General features: G+C 39.8%; 1 protein-coding gene across 2 annotated transcripts in view; it reads left to right on the top strand.

Moving 5' to 3' along the window:
* Positions 1-16,005, top strand: part of SLC38A11 (solute carrier family 38 member 11) — a 52,081-nt gene that overhangs the window by 25,444 nt on the left and 10,632 nt on the right. For both annotated transcript variants that reach the window (XM_008138622.3, XM_054723341.1), the window contains 3 exons: positions 8,574-8,644; positions 9,323-9,484; positions 13,030-13,142. In XM_008138622.3, the coding sequence (XP_008136844.2) occupies positions 8,574-8,644; positions 9,323-9,484; positions 13,030-13,142 (346 nt within the window). The remainder of the gene's footprint in view (positions 1-8,573; positions 8,645-9,322; positions 9,485-13,029; positions 13,143-16,005) is intronic.

The following is a 16,005-nucleotide window of genomic DNA, read 5'->3' as shown; positions in this document are numbered from 1 at the left end:
CTCTTAAAACTTATTGGGGTTGAGGTGGGGTAGACAAACACACTTCAGTAGACTACTTAATAGGGTATATTAAAATGTAGAGGAAGGGGCCCAGGTTTTTCTAAGTTATTAACCAGGATAGGAGAGGAAGCAGTCTGGGAAAAAATAATGAGTTTTTAATATTTTAATATCTTTATTTTGAGTAACACCTGGTGTTCAGAGAGAGGAAGAAGAAGGAGAAGTCACCCAGCATTTTGGAAATGCAAGTCTGGAGTATAGGGAGAGTCTGCTGTGCACAAGATTGTACAGAGACAGTGTATAAGGTGAAGAGAGGTAAACCCAAGTAGAACCCTAATAGAAAATAATTAACTGCATTACATTTATTTTAATGTAAAATATTTTCATGTAATTCTGTTCTGTGAAAAACACAGTTGAGAATCAAAACAACACTCATAATTCTAACAAATTTTTATTATATGAAGAAGTGAGGCCCTGGCCGGGTAGCTCAATTGCTTAGAGTGTTGTCCTGAGGCACCCAAGTTGAGTGCTCCATCCCCAGTCAGCCCACATGCAAAGAGCAACTAATGAATAAATAAGTGGAACAATGAATTGAATCAATGCTCACCTCTCTCTCTCTCTCAAATCAATTTTAAAAATAAATTTAATTTAAAAATTATATAAATGAAAAGTGAAATTCTGCCCTCTCTGATCCACTCTCTGCTTTTTTCAATCCAAACTGACAAAAACAGTTAACACCAAATTTTTAGAGTTAACAGAGAAATTAGAGCCAATAGTGGAGGAAGAAAGAAAGAGAAAGAAAGAAAGGAAGAAAGAAAGCAAGAAAGAAAGAAAGAAAGAGAGAGAGAGAGAGAAAGAGAGAGAGAGAGACAGAAAGAAAGAAAGAAAGAGACAATAAAAATCAAAAATGGTTAGTGTCCCAAATGAGAAAAAAAGAAGTATTTGTGATATTTGTGGTGCCAAGCTGTGCAAGCTTTTTATGATTCATATAAAAAAGAAGGTATTTTGGCCAAAAAAAATCAGCATAATGTCTTATGTACATTTTAACTCAAGATTAGCTTTATGTAAAATGTGTGTTTTTTTAAAAAAAAAGATCAGTTTTGATGTTTATAGTGATTCCCAAGAAGAATTTTCCTGAATAGCTTTAATGTTCATATAAATCACAATTATGCAGATAACAGAATCAGAAGAAACGTGAGCTGGGAGCCAGGAAGTGGCAGAGAGCTGTCAGCCAAGGCCGCGCTGGGGAAGTGGGCAGGTCTGCCTCCGTCATTAATAGCTGGTGGCCTGACAGGAAACGTGGAGCCTTTGTTTGCCTGCCAGCTGGAGCACTTCACTCTCCGATGTGTCTGGTTGAAGAGGTTAATGTGTAAGGCTCTCTTAACAAAAATGCAGACCCTGCCCGAGATCATCTGATTTGGAAGGTGCCTGTGTTTAGCGGAAAAGAATCTGGGCAGGTGCCACAGAGAGGTGTGATGTTTGATCTTTCGGATCTGAAGTCTTATGTTCTGGGGATCAGAAGCAATCCCCCTGAAGCTGTTTTTCCTAAGTCTGTGGAGACTGAAGGCATATTTGTTAGGGCTTGCTTCCTATTGCTTTGCCTTATTACTACCACCCAACTGTTGTCAAAGTGGAATTTGTCTTTCAAAATAGGATGAAATGCCTGAATCCAGAATACAAGCTGAGATAATTTTGCAGAATGAAGAACTCCCCCAAACCTCCCCACTCCCACACAAAAAGGCTTCTTAAAAAATTTAACTATGTATATGACTGGATTTTTTAGAGTAAGGGAAGCAAGCAATTATTCTTTTGAAAGTATTTGCCATACCAAGGCTGCAAACTGCCATAAGCCAGCCTCTATTTTTGTTAGTATTAAAATATATTAAAACACTTGAAGCATTTAACTTTACAGTAAGCCTCCATTATGTTGCTGTGATCTATTTGAAGCTTTGTGGGGCACTTTAAAGGATCCTGATTTTCCCCCATATTACTTTCATTTGGATTTATTTTTTTCTCAAAAGAATACATTCATATATTTCTACAAAATCAAATATTACTGATGGCTTTTAATGAAACGGAGTGATCTACTACCAAATCTTTTCCTATTTCAGATGTATCATTTGGCATTTACATTTTTTACTTCTACATAATATGCTTGTAATTGCTATTTCTGGTTTCTTACTGTTGTCTTGTCACATAGTAAATGAGGATTTAGCTCTCTCTCAAATGATCATTTCTCTCCTTCCCTATCATAATATGCAAATATATAATACTAGGGGCCCGGTGCATGAAATTCGTGCACTGGGGGAGGGGGGGGGAAACGGATCTTCTCAGCCCAGCCTGCCCCCTCTCACATACTGGGAGCCCTCAGGGGATGTCTTGTGAGAGACAACCAGGCTAATCAGGGAAAGGCACCAGCCCCATTACCCCGCTGCTGGAGCCACTGCAAGTCACTGCAGCCAAGGTGTTTTCATCAACACGGACTCCAGTCCCTTCACAAGAAAAAATGACAACTTTCTTTAGGCATTTTCAAGATGTGTCTTTCATAGAATATGACATTTTTTTTAATTTATTTTTTTATCCTCACCTGAGTATATGTTTCCATTTCACATAGAGAATGTGAAAGAGAAAGGGAAAGACAGAGAGAAACATCAAAGTGAGAGGAATACTTAGATTGCTTGCCTCCTTCATGAGCCCTGACCTGGGCCCCAGCCAGGGAGGAGCCTGCAACTTAGGTACATGCCCTTGATCAGAATCAAACCTGGACTCTGCGGTTGGCAAACCTAGGCATTATCCACTGAGCCAAACCAACTAGGGCAGGTTATGACATTTCTTAGCCCTCCAGCAGCGGACCTTCATTTTTTTCTCCAGGAGTGTGGTGGAAAAGCCCTAGATCACCTTTTTGGATTCTTATACCCAAGTTACTAAGAATATTATCAGTGGCATACACGGAGTTTAGCCAATGAGAGGTCAGAAAAGGTATTTCCTCTGTAGTTCACACCTATCTCCTGTGATCTCTGGCTCTGCCCCTGCCAAGGCCTAAAGCCTCCAGCCTTTGGCAGGGGACCCCCAGCTGGCTCGATCACCAGGCTCCGCCCCTGGCCAAGGCCTCAAGCCTCTGTTTGAGGCTCGGGCCCTGGGCAGGGACCCCCAGCTGGTTCCGATCACCCGCAGGGGACCCCAGCTGGCTCAATCGCCTGGCTCCACCCCCAGCCAAGGCTGCAAGCCTCTGGCTGAGGCTTGGGCCCTGGGAAGGGACCCCCAGCTGGCTCTGCTCACGGGCTCCACCCCCAGCCAAGGCCTAAAGCCTCTGGCAGAGGCTTGGGCTCTGGGCAGGGTCCCCCAGCTGGCTCCGATCGCCCTCCGGGGACCCCAGCTGGCTCTGATTGCCAGGCTCCAATCGCCCTCCGACCCCCAGCTGGCTCTGATCACCCCACTCCGCCCCCAGATAATGCCGCAAGCCTCTGTTTGAGGCTCGGTCCCTGGGCAGGGACTCCCAGCTGGCTCTATCACCTTCTCCATCCAAGGCCAAGGCCTCAAGCTTCTGTTTGAGGCTTGGGCTCTAGGCAGGGACCCCCAGCTGTCTCCCATCGAGGGTCTCCACCCTCAGCCAAGGCTGCAAGCCTCTGGCTGAGGCTCGGGCCCTGGGCAGGAACCCCAGCTGGCTCTGATCACCTGTGGGGGACCCCCGCTGGCTCTGATCTTCCCCTCTGATCTTCGGCTCCAATATCCCAGTTCCAACCACCGCTGCTCTCCGAGGCTGCAGCCATCTTGGTTAGGTGTATTTGCATATTCGCTTTCTGATTGGCTGGTGGACGTGGCTGGTGGGCGTGGCTTGTGAGTGTAGCAGAGTGATGATTTGCATATTACTGTTTTATTAGATAGGATAATGTTCAAAATTAAATAGTTATAGCTCTCTTCTTGCACACTTGGTTTTTCTCGAATTAACACTTGCTTTTGGCTTTGTTTTTAACCATGTTTAGCTAGATGTCCAGTTCAGATTTTTTTTAAGACTGTTTTTTTAGAGCAGTTTTCAGTTCACAGCAAAATTGAAAGGCAAGCATAGAGATTTTTCCATATAGGTCCCCCATTATTAGCATCCCCTACTGGAGTGGTACATTGGTTACAATTGATGAATGTAGATTAGTATAGCAGAATCAACCAAGGTCCATAATTTAAATAGAGTTCACTTTTGGTATTGTACATTCTGTGGGTTTGGGCAAATGTATAATGACATGCCTTGCGAGTGTCCCCCCACGTCCCGCATGGTTCAGGGTTCAGGTTCAGGTTTTGGGCTCTGGAGGAGGCCACACACAAATGAAAGAGACTAGACAAGCAAGTATTAATTTGCAAATATTGGGGGCCAGGTGGGAGCCCAACTCAAGAGGAAAGACTCCACCCTGCTCTGGCCTACTATCCCTTTTATTAAGACTACTAGAGGCCCAGTACACGAAATTCGTGCATGCGGGGGGGGGGGGTGTCCCTCAGCCCAGCCTGCACCCTCTCCAATCCGGTAGGATTGGGCCTAAATGGGCAGTCGGACATGCCTCTCACAATCCAGAACTGCTGGCTCCCAACTGCTTGCCTGCTTGCCTTCCTGATTGCCCCTAACCACTTCTGCCTGCCAGCCTGACCACTCCCTAACCATTCCCCTGCCATCCTGATTTATGCCTAACTGCTCCCCTGCCAGCCTGATTGCCCCTAACTGCCCTCCCCTGAAGGCCTGGTCACCCCTAACTGCCCTCCCCTGAAGGCCTGGTCACCCCTAACTGCCCTCCTCTGCAGGCCTGGTCCCCCCTAACTGCTCTCCCCTGCAGGCCTGGGTCCCCCCCTCAACTGCCCTTCCCTGCCGGCCCGGTCACCCCCAACTTCCCTCCCCTGCAGGCTTGATCGCCCCCAACTGCCCTCCCTTGCAGACCTGGTCCCTCCCAACTGCCCTCCCCTGCTGGCCATCTTGTGGAGGCCATCTTGTGTCCACATGGGGGCAGCCATCTTTAACCACATGGGGGCAGCCATCTTGTGTGTTGGAGTGATGGTCAATTTGCATATTACTCTCTTATTAGATAGGATAGAGGCCTGGTGCATATGTGGGGGCCAGCTGGTTTGCCCTGAAGGGTGTCCTGGATCAGGGTGGAGGTTCCCTTGGAGTGTGGGGTGGCCTGGGCGAGGGGCCTGTGGTGGTTTGCAGACCGGCCACACCCCCTGGCGACCCAAGCAGAGGCCCTGGTATCTGGGATTTATTTATATTCTATAATTGAAACTGTAGCCTTGAGCAGAGCCAAGCCTCCTGCTTGCTCCGTGGCCACAGCCATTTTTATTGGGATTTATTTATCTTCTATAATTGAAACTTTGTAGCAGAGGCCAAGGCAGGCCAGGGCTGCAGGAGCTTGGCTTCCTCCATCGCCAGGGGGCAACTCAAGCCTCCTGTTCTTTCCAGCTCTGTGGCTGCTGCCATTTTTGTTGTGATTTATTTATCTACTATAATTGAAACTTTGTAGCCTTGAGTGTAGGCGTGGGCCAGCCAGGGCGGCAGGGAAGCTTGGCTTCTTCCATTGCCTGGGAAACCCAAGCCTCCTGCTTGCTGCAGCTCCATGGCCGCAGCCATCTTGGTTGGGTTAATTTGCATACTCGCTCCTGATTTGCTGGTGGGCATGGCTTGTGGCAGAGGTACGGTCAATTAGCATATCACTCTTTTATTAGATAGGATGGGATACACCCATAGCCTTTAGGCAGGCAATTCCAATAATAGCCAAATCAGCAAGGATTTACATAAGACTAAAAGGTGGAAATTGCATTAGCTACCATTGTCTCAACTAAACAGTGGGTGCTTGGCTCTGACCTTTCAGAGCTTCAAGGTTGACCAGCCTTCCGGGTTCCTTGTCTACACCTCTCTGCTAGTGAAGGCAATGGGCAGCTTCCAACAATACCTCCATCATTATATTATCATGCAGAGTATTTCACTGCCCTAAAATTTCTCTCACTCTGCCTATTCGTCCCATTCCCTAAACCCCAACTCCTGGCAACCACTGATCTTTACTGTCTTCATAGTTTTGCCTTTTCTGGAATGAAATATAGGTGGAATTATACAATATTTCTCTTCTTACATACTTGTTTTTTTCCCCTAGAATTAACACATGTATTATGGAAGACATGATGGTCAATATCCTTATCTGGTTTCCATCTTTAACTGTAATATTGATAATTTCCCACTTCTAAATATGCCATGTTTCTATTAGGTTAAGGAAGTTCTATTTTACTAATATTTTGCTTATCAAAGTAAATACTGGATTATAGGCTATTCAAAATATTTTTCAATGGTGTTAGCTTTTACTTCCATTAATCTGTTAATGTGATGAATTATGTTAATAGATTCTTCAGTTATTGAACTACCCTTGCATTTATTAGAAAAACTTTTTTGTCATGATTTTTTCTTATATATTTTCTTGATTGCAGTTGATATTTCATTTTCTATTTCAGCATCTAAGCCTAAATTCAGAACAATCTATATGTTCATTTTCTCATCCACATTGGGTATCAAGGTTTGAGCAATCTCATAAAATATAAAAAGATACTTTTTCATTTTTTTCTCTTGAAATGGTTGTCTAGGACTCAATCACAGGCTATTTCATAAACAATTGCAAAGCCATATTCAATATCTTTTCTTTTCACTTAATCTAGATTTGAACACATATTTTTTTCCCAAGCTATAACATCTTTTTTTTTTTTTTTGGTACTTTAGATCTTATAAAATCAGTATCATTACACTGAACACAGAAAATCCAAAATGATGTCTAGTTACTGTTCCATACTCCCTCCTTGCTAGGAATATACTGAAGGAACCGTATGGGCCAAGAACATCTTTAAAAACTTAAATAAAGAAGAAAAATGAATATCAAACTCCTATCTTTTCATTACTAATATAATAGTTAAAAAGTAAGACACCACTACAATCTGTACTGAACAGAAAAAAAAATGAGTTTTATTTGCCTGCAAATCCTTTAACAGAAAAAGTACATCATTTAAAATATATTAGAAAGTTAAAAATAGTCAAGTTTCTGCATCTGTTAGTACAGCCTTTAAAAAAATATTTTAAAACCATGGACAAAATATGTATTTTTCCACATTAACATTGGAATTTGACAGGTAGTAGTGGAGGCAGCAGGTGGCAGCAACACCCACTCAAAAAACTAAGGAAAGTGGAGCAAGCCTTGTACCAGCTGGAGGCCTCCCTCGGAGGCTAGCTAGTTCCTTTGTGTCTGCATCTGCTCATTTCAAAAGTGGAAAGAAATAACATAATGCATAAATCTCACTAACTTTGACAAAACCAATGGGATGTTTTTGTGTCTACTTTGCTCTAGAATTAATAACAAACATAAAATAGATGGCTTTGTGCTTTTTAGGACTTTTCTTCCCCATCCCCCTCTTCTAATTTCATGCATTCTTTGGGTTTTGCTAAAGCCTTTTCTTTTCAGGGAAGCTAGCCATACTTTTTTAGACTTTCGCTACCTTTTAGTTCATGACAGTGGATAATAACGACAATACAGTGCATAATCTGAACACTTAATATATTCTAGGCTCTCTGTCAGGAGTTTAGTATATGAACTCAATGAACAAGGTACTATCATTATCCTACTTTTGTACATATCAAAACTGAAACACAGAGAGGTTAAGTAACTTCCCTAAGATCACACAGCTAATAAGTGGAAGGGGCCAGAAAACCAAAACAGGCTGTCCTACCTGGAGCCTATGCTCTTCACCATTACTGGGGAACCAATCCCTGCCAATAGAGAGGCTAGCAAATATTTTAATTCCACTGAGAAAGAGGCTCCTCTGAGTTATGTAAAGTGTATATGTTTCCAACCTTTTTGAGAACTATGCCCACAGGTGGAAACAAGGTGACTGGGAGTTCAGTGTGGAAGAGATATTGAGATGGACAGACCAAGGAGAAATCTCAACTTCTTCCCTTACTATCTGAGGAAGATTGACCAGTTATGTGACCACCCAGAACTTTCCTCTCCTAATATATTAAATGGTGATGATAATACTTAAGTTATTGTGAAGATTGAGATAACATAAGATAGTTTCCCGAACATGGTTAAGTATCATTGATTGACATTAGTTCATGTCCACCTTCCTCAATAAAGTAGTGCCAGCTATGAATTTCTGTTGTGTAGGATGAATCTGGAAGAATTAGTTGGAGGGAAATAAAGGGCAGTATTGATTAATTGAAGAATAACACTGCATTATTAATTTTTGTATCTTTATCAATTAATATATCAAATGACTACATAACAAATGTTTGTTGTTAAATTAGTGACCAAATAGTCACAAAATTAAGTAATTGGTGGATATTTAAAATATGTAATATAGCCTTTCCAAGTATTTGACATGCATTTTTAGAGGACTGGGGTTAACAGAAAGCATTGATATTCCTAAGGAATTTATTTACAATTAATGGAGACCCCTTATTATTTCTGACATAAAGATTTTCATTTATATTGTGACAGCATTCCTTGTTCTCAGATATGCTTATGCTTGTATCTGTTTAATTATTCATTAAATTAACTATCTTTTAGACCAAAAACAGAAGATGCCTGGGTATTTGCAAAACCCAATGCCATTCAGGCTGTTGGTGTCATGTCGTTTGGTGAGTATATGGTTTCAAAGGCTCTTTCTCAATATGGAGTCTCCTGTACAGTGAAGAAGTGCTGTGTTTCAGATCTGTGTCTGGAGAACAGATGTCCTGTGTCTTAGACATCCTATTAGCAGCATATGATCTAGTTTGTGCCAACATAAAATTAGGCCCAAACTTTTCTCACTCATCACTAAAATTTGCTTCCATTTGGACAAGTCTCTTTCTCATGCAGAACATTCATGAAAGCCATTTTTTTTCTTCACTTGAAAATCTAGCAAATGTTATGGATTTCTTTAAAACCTTGCACACAAAGTATTAGGAATTGGCCGGATGTCTAAAGTGCCTCTGTTACATCACAGATTGGAAAAGAAGCCGTGGACTGGAAATATAGTGTTGTTTATATTTCCCTTAAGATTGGAAAGGCCACTAGAAAACGGAAAATGGGAGAGAAAATTGAATAGGCCTGGCTTATATCAAGAGTGACATGAAGAGACTACACAGGCCTAATGTGAATGAAATTTCTCATTCCCCAAGCTGCTAGAAAGATTATTTTTTGATATATCTCATAAATTAGTATATTTGAACTTCAGTTCATCATCATTCCAAAGTAGCATGCATCTCTGAATTTTCAGAAGTAAAAAGAGGACACTGGTGCTTGTTTCAGTAATCATTTTTGTTGTTTGTTTGCAGCATTTATTTGCCACCATAACTGCTTCTTAGTGTATGGTTCTTTGGAGGAACGCACAGTAGCTAAGTGGTCCCGCATCATCCATGTGTCCACCTTGGTTTCTGTGTTTATCAGTGTTCTCTTTGCTACATGTGGATACTTGACATTTACTGGCTTCACCCAAGGTAAAATGAGAAGTTTGGTCTTACCATAATTTAGTATTCACATAGAGTGGTGTTATCACTTTTCATTTCGGGTACAATTATACCCAATGTTCTACTTCAGACAAATCTTTCTTCTATTTTTTCCTCTACCTCCTTATCTCTCTGCTGCTCCTGTTTCCTAATTTTCTCATTTTAAAACTGCTAAACTTTTTTTTTTAAAAAATATATTTTTAAATTTTATTTTCTTTATTGATTAAGGTATTACATATGTGTCCTTATCCCTTCATTGCCCCCCCCCCCACCGTCCCCGCTCATGCCCTCACCCCCCTGGTCTCTGTGTCCATTGGTTATGCTTATATGCATGCACACAAGTTCTTTGGTGATGAGAAATCATCATTGATTGGCTTCCTCCTGTACGCCCCCTACTAGGGATCGAGCTTGAAACCTGGGCATGTGCATGTGCCCTTGACCAGAATTGAACCTGGGACCCTTCAGTCCAAAGGCCCAAGCTCTATCCACTGAGCCAAACCAGCTAGGGCAATAAAAATATATTTAAAAAATATATAGCCCTAGCTCAATCCCCAGTAGGGGGCATACAGGAGGAAGCCAATCAATGATTATCTCTCATCACTGATGTTTCTATCTCTCTCTCCCTCTCTCTCCCTCTCTGAAATCAAGAGAGAGGGAGAAATAGTAACATCAATGATGACAGAGAATTATCACACTGTTACCTTCTGCACGCACCCTACTGGGGGTTGAGCCTGAAACCTGATGCTCAACCACTGAGCCACAATGGCCTGGAAAAACTGCTAAAATTCTGTAGTCCATTCTCCCTCCTTCATGCTTTCCCTTCAGAGTACCTGAATTCTAGTTTCCTTCTCTGCTACTCCACTGCAGCTTTATTTTTGAAAACAGCAATATCCTCCCACTCTTCAAAGCTAGTCAAAGCTAAGAATCTTCTTGGTTCTGATTCTCATGGACTTCTCTGAATCACTTAATAGCACTGAACATCCTTTCCTCCTGAAGAGAAAGGAGCACTACCGTGCCATCATTTGCTCTGTCAATAATTTTTTTCTCTCCAAGTAATTCATCTTTGCTTTCTCATCCCTCCCCCTCTATACCCCCACCTCCCATTAATTGGTTCAAGCAAGTTGCCTTTTTTCCTCTTAACAAATTCTCTGCAGACTTTCATTATCTTTACTAGTCCAGAATTTTTATAGCCATCTTCAGCCTCTTGCCTGCAGGACATTTCTACTTAGTTGTTCCATTCTTGCCTTAAACACAAAACATCGTTATTCTCAAAACCAGCCTCTTCCCTCCCCCAACCTCACCTCACTGCACCGCACCAAACTTTCTTCTCTGGTCTTTTCACCCAGGCCCAACAACTGAGTGGTCACCTCTTCTCTTCCTTTGACCCTCACATTCCCTCATCTATGTAGTATAATATTCAGTGTGACAGCCTGCTAAATGCTATGATTCATGCCTCTCACAGCTTTTGCAGATCTATTATCTCATTTGACCTTTAAACTAAAACTCTAGGAAGGTAAGTGGAAGAACCAGCTTTACCCCCTGTTTAAAACACAAACAGAAGTGACTTGCCCAAGCTGGCTGGTGACAAAGTGGAAAACAAGTCTCCAGACTTCCAGTACAATTTTATTTTCATTTTTCTTGCTGCTTACCACATTTTGGTCGAGTGTGACCCCTTGAACGCTGTCTCTTAGATGCCTGCTCCTCTTAGGTGAGTGTTCAAACAGAGGTTACAGGTGACTATGATTCAAGACAGATATTACTTGAGAAATAAAGATGGTTTCAAAAGAGAGTGATTAACATAAGCTCAATGCAATAAAAATATAATACATGTGTGCACCATAAAAGTGCAGTAATAAAGTCCCTTGAAAGTCTTGTTAAGAATCTTCTCAAAATATTGCCACGTATCACTATTTTTGCCAAGATGAATGGTCTGTGGGCTCCAATCTATACAAAACCTTGGTTTTTAAATGCCTTCTCTGTAACACACAAACCCTTTTTATTGGTCACATCTCATTGGTGTATTTAACAGTGGTAATTGCTCAGATATAATTAAATCTTTATATAACAAAGCTGACAGGTTTGGTAGGGTTGGTGTGTGTGTGTGTGTGTGTGTGTGTGTGTGTGTGTGTGTGGTTTCCCTAGCTATAATTCCCTAAAATACACTTAGTCTCAAGCTAGAATAAGCTGACATTGTTTTTTCAGGCCATTTCACCTAAGGCAGATCTGGTCTTGTTTGTGCAAACTGTGTGCTTCTTTCCCTTCCCTTTTCAGTAGATTAATTTCAGCATGTGAGGAGGCAGTCAGAATTCTAGATTGTTCTTGACATTTCCAGTGACTTTTGAGCCGGTGTCGGCTCATTTTTTAGTGGAGGTTAGTGAAGGGGAGTGTCTGTCCTGTTTTCTTAAAGTGCTGGAACCTTTTCTATCAACCTTGAAACAGGTCTCTGCCACTACTGCTCTGTGGTTAATCCCTTTCGGCCCCAAAGAAACACCAGGAAGTAATATACATTTGTTCTAGTGGATAGTGGGAAGAGAGAAGAGTCACTTGAAATAAGTCTTAGGAAGAGGCAGGTCATTTTGCTTTTTAAATGAAGAAAGTACAAAAGTATTGTTTTCTTTTTCAACAATGTAGTAGTGTGTGACTTTGAACTAATTTCCTATTCAGTCTAATGGAAACTGACCAAAATTTTAAGACGTAAGTGTATTATATTTAGGAAATACACAGACCAAAGTTTTTTTTGTTACAGTATTGGGAAACTTTTTTTGCTGACCTGTCTTCTCTGCCCTCCTCCGATCACAGAGGTATCTGAGAAAATACAGTCTCTAAGTAAGAACTGGTTCAAGGTATATATGGTCCCTCATTGAGTTTGGGACTAATGAAATATACTACTCTCCCATATTTTCAGTTTTGAATCAGTGCATTTACACTGGAGTTCATTGGATACCATGAAAGATAATATGTTTGGAATTCCTTGCTGTGGCCTGAGTTTGTGATTAGACCCCGTGGTGTGATACACAGGAAATTCAGCTCCCCAGACGCAATGGTCCACTCTTCCTTTCAGGATTGTCCTTGATCTATGAATAGCATTTCAAAAGGAAATTTGTTTATTTTAAAAGACCCTTTAACAAAATAATGAAGTCACTTACCAGAAACAAAGACCAGAAGCAAGTTTATAAAACCAATGCACAAGAATTTAGGGAGTTGATTCTGGTGTACGAAGACAATGGATAAAAATACTTTTCAGAAGTTGATACAAATTTAAGCAAATCTACCAAAGAAAAAAATGAGAATAAGAGGAAAACTACTAGTGATTAATTCATCTTCAGGTGGAGCATATACTAGTTTTCATATCAGACAATAATTAAATAATTATTGAATTCAAAAACATATTTAGATTTGCAATTTATCCTATGGATTAAATAAAATGAAGTTTATGTAGCTTCATTGATATAATAAATATCCACTATCTTCTTTATTAGGTATTTATATCAATGTATAATATTTATTAAGTAAATCTATTTTATATCATTCTCTAGGAGACTTATTTGAAAATTATTGCAGAAATGATGACCTGGTAACCTTTGGAAGGTTTTGTTATGGAGTCACTGTCATTTTGACGTACCCAATTGAATGCTTTGTGACGAGAGAGGTAAGCACAATTCCTTTCCAACACTTTATCTAGGGGCTCTCGCTACTACATTTAATTTAGAAAGATTTGTAAGTAATCTGAATCTGCAAATTCCCCAAATTTTTTTCAATCAGTTTAAAGATAAACGTATATTCAGTGTTTACAAGATCTATTTTTTTAAAGTTAGATTTGGTTTAGTTTATATTAGCATAAGTGTAAATATTTACACAACTGCATTCCAAAATGAATGCCAGTCTTTAATAGAGCCAAACTAAGTTTTTAAAAACAAACAAACAAAAAACAACATTCTTACAAAGAAATTAAGTAGTAAAGTTTAAAACATGTTTTACAAAATTATCTTTTTGCTAAGATATTTTATGAGTAAACATGTATTAAAGGCACCATAGGACAGACTCTGATCAGTTTTCTTATATTTTAAAAACAAAAATACCGTTTCCATGGAAACCCAAAATTCCATTTACACCATTCATTTTATGGATATATTTTATATGTTTATATAAATTTATTTGTATTATAAATAGTATTCTATATATTTCACTTTTAAATCAACTCCAAGTTATGTTATCTAGTCCACCTGGATTTGTGGAGGAAGATTAGGTGAAAGAGAACTAATCCTCTTTGTATAAAATTTAGAGAACATGGCTTGTCCGGAGTTCTTTATGCAAATTAGCTAAAAATCCACTGTACCAGTTAGCAAAAAAACATGATCTTGCTTCACAGTGGTTCTTTCAGGGATCACACTGAAAGGGGATTAGTCTTAGGATCTATTCCTAGACGCTGTTTACACAGTGTACCATGTGAACGGCTCCAATGTGTGAAGTGAAACTCCTACAGAGCTTAAACACACTAACTAACGGGCAGGCTTCTAGAGGCAGAGCGGTGCTTACCTTCTGCCAATGCTGGGGATGAGGAACAGCACAGGGACATGGAATAAGGAAATGGTCAGCACTATGTAGGTCCTTCACAGTTAGCACTTGTCCTCACCTGCAAATGTGCAACTCACTGGTCAGTTCTCCACCTTGAATATAATGAAGTCCTAGACTGAACTTTATGTTGATTTTTTAAAATCTAAGAGCCTTTAGAATTTTGCCAACTAATGTTGGAGGCAGGAAATGGTTTTATTTTAGCTTCTGCCCAGTACTTTAGGTTCAGTTCTGATCTCGAGATGAGCAATAACAGATGGTCATCCTCATATGGTTTCTGGTGAACTGTCTGTGGACAGTCTGAGTCATTCCACCTGCACAGCTATGTCTTCAATACTTGGAACTTGTATTTCCTTTCTAGCTGCCATGACAGGAAGACAGAACTAAATCAAGATCTCTGCCATCAGAACAACTGCTAGGCTAAAGATAAACAACTGCTTAGCAAAAAGATAATTTTGTAAAACATGTTTTAAACTTTACTACTTAATTTCTTTGTAAGAATGTTGTTTTTTGTTTGTTTGTTTTTAAAAACTTAGTTTGGCTCTATTAAAGGAATCTTGCATATACCTCACCCATTCACTTCCTTTCTCTTTTTCTTTTTTCTTTTTTTACACGCATACACACACACACAAATATACAATGTTTTGGTAAAAACATAATCACAGCCATTTTTAGTTATAGGTAAAGTAGCCAGCCGCATACAAGGGTGTCCAAAAGCGTGTCTCACTATCCTGCCTCACTAGTGACTTTCCACAATTACAGTTCTATCATAGAGGCCTCTATAAAAATGAATCTTAAACAAGTTAATATTTGGAAAGACATTACCAATTGTAAAACCATAAATGAGTAAAAGTTATTAGTATCCCCATTAAAGTATTGCCAAGGTTACAGTGGTATGCCTCTATGGGGAATGTTACTTATTTAGGACGTTTACTTATCACAGCTTAGAGAGTTGGCTTTGTGAAGGTTCCCCACCCTATGGCAATCTTCTACCATTTCCAATTCTTGGCTCATGTTTTTTGTGGTGCAGACACCACCCTGTTCAGACTGTCTCCTCTTTGTCCTTCATAGGTTTCATTCCTGTTCTTACCTCGTTGTTCTTTTTCACACTGTTGCATCAGTTTATAATTCTGCTCTAAATCCTATCCATGTTTCAAGCCCTACCTCAAGACAAGGTAGAACAAGCACATTTCAGAAATGCTATAAAGCCAATTACTATAAGGAAGACAGATCTAGGTAAATAAAGCTACTTCTAGTTCTAAGTTCTATTTGAACTTTTTTTATCCTGACACAAATCAATTACTATTTGTTTCATGAGATTGATTGGATCTCTCCAATTAGAATAGGAATCATCTAGACATTTTCTCTTTGCCAACATATCACAGGATAGGACATATTAAATAGTTAATTGTTGATTGATTTCCTAATCTAAGTATCAGTGGAAAATGGTGATCAGCTTTTCTCCATTTATGTTGAGGAAATGCAAGATAAAATAGATTTAACTTGTATCAAATAGGATTAGATTACATAAAACTAATTTCCTGTCAGTAAAGGATATTACACATCCATTATTATTAAAGAAAATTATGGTAACTTCTTTCTTAGAGGTCATTCAAATAATCTCAGTAGCATCTATGGATTGTCTTAGAGGTAACATTGTTGGACTCAAGGAAGAATGATAGGCAACTTTCAAAAGTCTCTCTTACACTTGAGGAATATATTTATTCACACATTAGTATGCTATGTACTTCCTGTCTAATAGTTCGACAAAGAATCCTTGTTATTGATGTGTGTATGTCTATGTGTAAGTACTTGGAAAAATGTACAACATTCATATGGCTTAAATTTTGATTGGCAGTATTTTATATAGTCCTAAGTGCCATGATATGAAATACTCTCTTAATAAATCCTGCATGAGTCTGAGAATCCCGTTCTAAATA

This window comes from Eptesicus fuscus, chromosome 11, assembly GCF_027574615.1.
Source record: "Eptesicus fuscus isolate TK198812 chromosome 11, DD_ASM_mEF_20220401, whole genome shotgun sequence".
NCBI lineage: Eukaryota > Metazoa > Chordata > Mammalia > Chiroptera > Vespertilionidae > Eptesicus > Eptesicus fuscus.
This window is presented reverse-complemented; position numbering and strand designations above follow the sequence as displayed.